General features: G+C 42.7%; 1 protein-coding gene across 1 annotated transcript; it reads left to right on the forward strand.

Moving 5' to 3' along the window:
• Nucleotides 1-1745: 1745 nt before the first annotated feature.
• On the forward strand, nucleotides 1746-3350 carry lbx1b (ladybird homeobox 1b). Its single transcript, XM_028413394.1, has 2 exons — nucleotides 1746-2073; nucleotides 2501-3350. The coding sequence occupies exons 1-2, from the start codon at nucleotides 1746-1748 to the stop codon at nucleotides 2986-2988; spliced, it is 816 nt and encodes a 271-aa protein (XP_028269195.1). The 3' UTR covers nucleotides 2989-3350.
• Nucleotides 3351-4072: the final 722 nt, after the last annotated feature.

Consider the following 4072-nt stretch of genomic DNA (forward strand, 5'->3'; position numbering starts at 1 on the left):
AATATAAACTGTCTGGCTGCTATTTTCCGCTTCATATCCTGATAAAGTTAAAGTGGCCACATAACTTCAGATGCCCTTTGCGAACTGACAGCGGGTTTCTCTTTGTTATCGTTTTTATCTATTACAAAAAAAAGGAGGAGGAGGTGGAAGAGAAGTGACCGAAGGTTCGGTTCGAAGCTGTCTGCTGCTTTAAATATTACAGGCTGGGAGTGGATGCTGGACAAAAGGAGATCATTCTATTTTCCTTGGTTTCTTTCCTGTTCTTTGTAGTTTTGTCTTCAATAATTTGAACATTAAAAATAGATGTAATATAAATTTACAGACATAAAAATATTAACGTGAAATACACGCGTCTAAATAATAAATAAAACAAAATAATACAAATAAAAGCAATCTATGGAAATGTAATATTTACCCTCATCATCATCATCAGGTTTATGGTTTGTCCATCAGTGAGGTAAAGCTGAAATATGTGCACAATATTATTTTATAATAATAATAATAATAATAATAATAATAATAACTTAAAAAAAGTCAGGAAATGGAAGATAATAAAAATAAATACAAAATAAAAATAAGAAGAATTCACGTTAAAATATTATTTTCAATTAACACATTTTTTTTTTAAAGAATTGTTTCCTAAAAAAAAAATATTTTTGCAACAACAGCCTTTAAAAAATCTGAAATTTAAGTGAAATATTAAGCCCATATTTCGTCCTACAGTCTATGGAAATGCTGCGCTACTGTCGCCGATTTGTCAGGCCACGCAGCGCCGGAATAAAGCCATCATCACGTCAAACCTGCAGGAGGAGGAGGAGGATGCAGGCAGATTTGAGAGGAAATGAAATATTTTTCTCGGATGATATAAAAGAAGCCCTTTCGCCTGAGTTATGGCCCGGGTTTGGCGTTGCTGAGAGGGATGCATGCTGCTCCTTCTCTCCCGCCCCAGAGGAGGTATCATCAGAGCTGATCTATGGCCCAGCTCTTACATTACCTTTACAAAACAAAGGATCATCCACGCTTTGGGTCGAGGGGGGAAAAAATCCTTCTCACTATAAGTTGCGATATCTAAGTTTACCCGAGACCTCGAGCTGTCTTTTTAAAATAATCCGGATAATCCAAATACTTTCTTAAGACTAGAAACTGCACCTGAAGTCAACTTTTACGCGTAAAAACCTGCAGATTGTGATTTTTCTCAGCCCATCTCTCTCTCTCTCTCCCTCTCTCCCTCTCTGTTTCCCCTCATTTACCCCATATAGCCTACCTATTCCTGTATCTCACCACACGACTAAATTAGACCAAAGATGATAACGGCACAAAGCATTATAATTCCGCCGGGCTCCTCCTCCTTCCAGCCATGCGTCCTAATTAATGGGACACCCCCAGTCGCAAAAAGCCCTGCACTGGACTGCAACATAGTCAAAGAGTGAAAGGGAAGAGGGCGAAAGTGCCACTGGAGATAATTGATTACCTACCAATCAATGATAACTTGTTAGTAATCGTCAACTCTTTGGACCTCGCCATTTTCAGGGAGGCATCTCACTCCTGCGGACTTGCTGCTCCGGAGGATCGACACTTTGAGCACATCCCATTTTGGAATAAGATTTTCTTTCCTCTCTCTCTCACGTCTTTATCTTTGCTTTTTTTTTTAAACCTCCACATTGTTATGTGACTTTTTTCCCCTCGGTATCCCTCGCTCGTTTCTAAATATTTCAACCAAGTCCTACAAACTCTGCGTACAACCAATGATGACATCCAAAGAAGTGGCCAAATGTGATGCAGTGGAAAACAGGAGGCGAAGTCCGCTGGACCACTTGCCGCCTCCAGCCAACTCCAACAAACCGCTGACCCCCTTCAGCATCGAGGACATCCTCAACAAACCGTCTGTGAAACGAAGTTACACAATCTGCGGCACGGCTCATCTAATTTCGTCCTCTGAGAAGCACCGTCCGTCCAGCATCCCTCTGTCCAGCCGGGCTCTCCTCACCCAGACCTCCCCGCTCTGCGCGCTGGAGGAGCTGGCCAGCAAGACATTCAAGGGGCTGGAAGTCAGCGTGTTACAGGCTGCGGAAGGTAAATCTCTACAGATGGATTTTTAATCTGATTTTACAGCCTGCACCAGGCAGAAAAATGATCATTTGTTTATATTTTTCGCTCATTCTTGAAAAACAGACATGATTTATTTACGCGTGTATTTTCCTTCTAGTATGTAATCGAACAAAGGGTTGTAATTTTGTGGGCTGCTCCTTAAAGAAATAAATCGCCACCGCTTTTTTTTAATTTCACGGCCTCGTGTGTCTGGTGCTCAGTATTTCCCAGAGGTGTCTGTGCAATATTCTTCCAAGTGCTCATTCCCACAAGGACTAAAACATTCCTGTTAGTTTCATTCTCATTGCTGTTGCTGTTACGCGCACACCGCAGCGGTGCAGCAGAACATCCCTGCCCTGCACCTGCATGAATCAATGATTTTCACTCAGCCACCGTTTCTCCCTTTTAACAGGCCGGGATGGGATGACTCTGTTCGGCCAGAGAAGCACCCCGAAGAAGCGTCGGAAGTCTCGGACGGCGTTCACCAATCACCAAATCTACGAGCTGGAAAAGCGCTTCCTGTATCAGAAGTACCTGTCCCCCGCCGACCGGGACCAGATCGCTCAGCAGCTGGGCCTGACGAACGCTCAGGTCATCACGTGGTTTCAGAACCGCAGGGCCAAGCTAAAGCGAGACCTGGAGGAGATGAAGGCCGACGTAGAGTCGGCCAAGGCCATCGGACAGGTCCCATTGGACAAACTCGCCAAGCTGGCGGACCTGGAGAAATGCGCCAATGGCACGCTGGGCCACCCGCGTGCCGAGTCCCCCGCGCGGGGAGGCCAACAAGAGCACGAGCTCGCTCACAAACAGCGGACGTCGCCGCTGTCTCCGTTCTCAGACCACACAACAAGTAAAGAGTGCTCAGAGGACGAGGACGTGGAGATTGATGTGGATGACTGATGGCGCAGCGAGGCGCTGGAAGGTTCAAACGCGTAAAGACGATTTAAAAAAAAACAACCCACAGAGGACTTGTAACTTACTGCTTATATTGTATACCATATCTCAGAACATGTACCAAAATGTAATGACTTTTATATCGGCACAGATAGACCTATTCATAGTGAAGCATGAACACAGAACAAGAAATATGCAGTGGTATTTTACAGTGTATCCATTAGCAGACTGATCTTTCTTTCTATCAAAGCAATATGGTCTAAAGCGACATGACTAACTTATTTTTTTACAGCACACACACACACACACACACACACACACCTGTTCTATTGCTTTTCCTGTAAGGCCTGTCCTCACACACACACACACACACACACACACCACAATGAAAGTGCTCCAGTTCTCCATATGTTTTGCATGTAAATGCATGATTTGATTTGTGATCATTACCTATTTATTTTTTTTTTTGCTCTTTTTTTTAATTATTTAATTGCTTTTTGTATTTTTCTGTGAGCCAAACCGCCACTGAGTCACGTTGTCACTGCCGGCTCTCCTCCCCCTCCTCTTCCTCCTCCTCATCATCATCCTCATCATCATCATCATCATATTTTGACTGTAACCTTTGACTTCACTTCATATTGTCCAGACGCTGCAGCGCATGATGATGATGATGATGATGATGACGATGATGATCGGAAACTCGGACATTTCACAGTTTATATTTTGGGAATGCTGAAGCGATGGCGAGAAACAACAGTTACTGTTGCTGTGATTTTGACAAAAGCTATAGGCTACTTTTTAGATTTATTGTTTGGATACAATAGATTTACAGTTATAAATTTGTTATGTTTTGTACACCTGTAAGTGCCTTTCTAAAATCAGGACATTATTTGAAAACCAATGCACAGACTGTATTGTATATAGGCTACTATGGGAATAAAATGGCTTTTCTGAATATTTCTTTTATGTTGCCATTCTTGAATTAATGCTATTCTGGGTATAAAAAGCCTGTTTTGTTTTTTTTAATTGAAGGGAGAAAAATGATTTTAGAGACGGCTCTGGCTCCTTTTTATTCTCCCATATCTGGCCG

The sequence above is a fragment of the Parambassis ranga genome, chromosome 1, assembly GCF_900634625.1.
Source record: "Parambassis ranga chromosome 1, fParRan2.1, whole genome shotgun sequence".
NCBI classification, from domain to species: domain Eukaryota; kingdom Metazoa; phylum Chordata; class Actinopteri; family Ambassidae; genus Parambassis; species Parambassis ranga.

What these genes read in the sequence shown, in the direction of transcription:
- lbx1b (XM_028413394.1), top strand. Translation starts at nt 1,746, where the DNA reads ATGATGACATCCAAAGAAGTGGCCAAATGTGATGCAGTGGAAAACAGG. An exon ending in CGTGTTACAGGCTGCGGAAG is followed by an intron (nt 2,074 to 2,500) that starts GTAAATCTCTAC and finishes CCCTTTTAACAG; the next exon opens with GCCGGGATGGGATGACTCTG.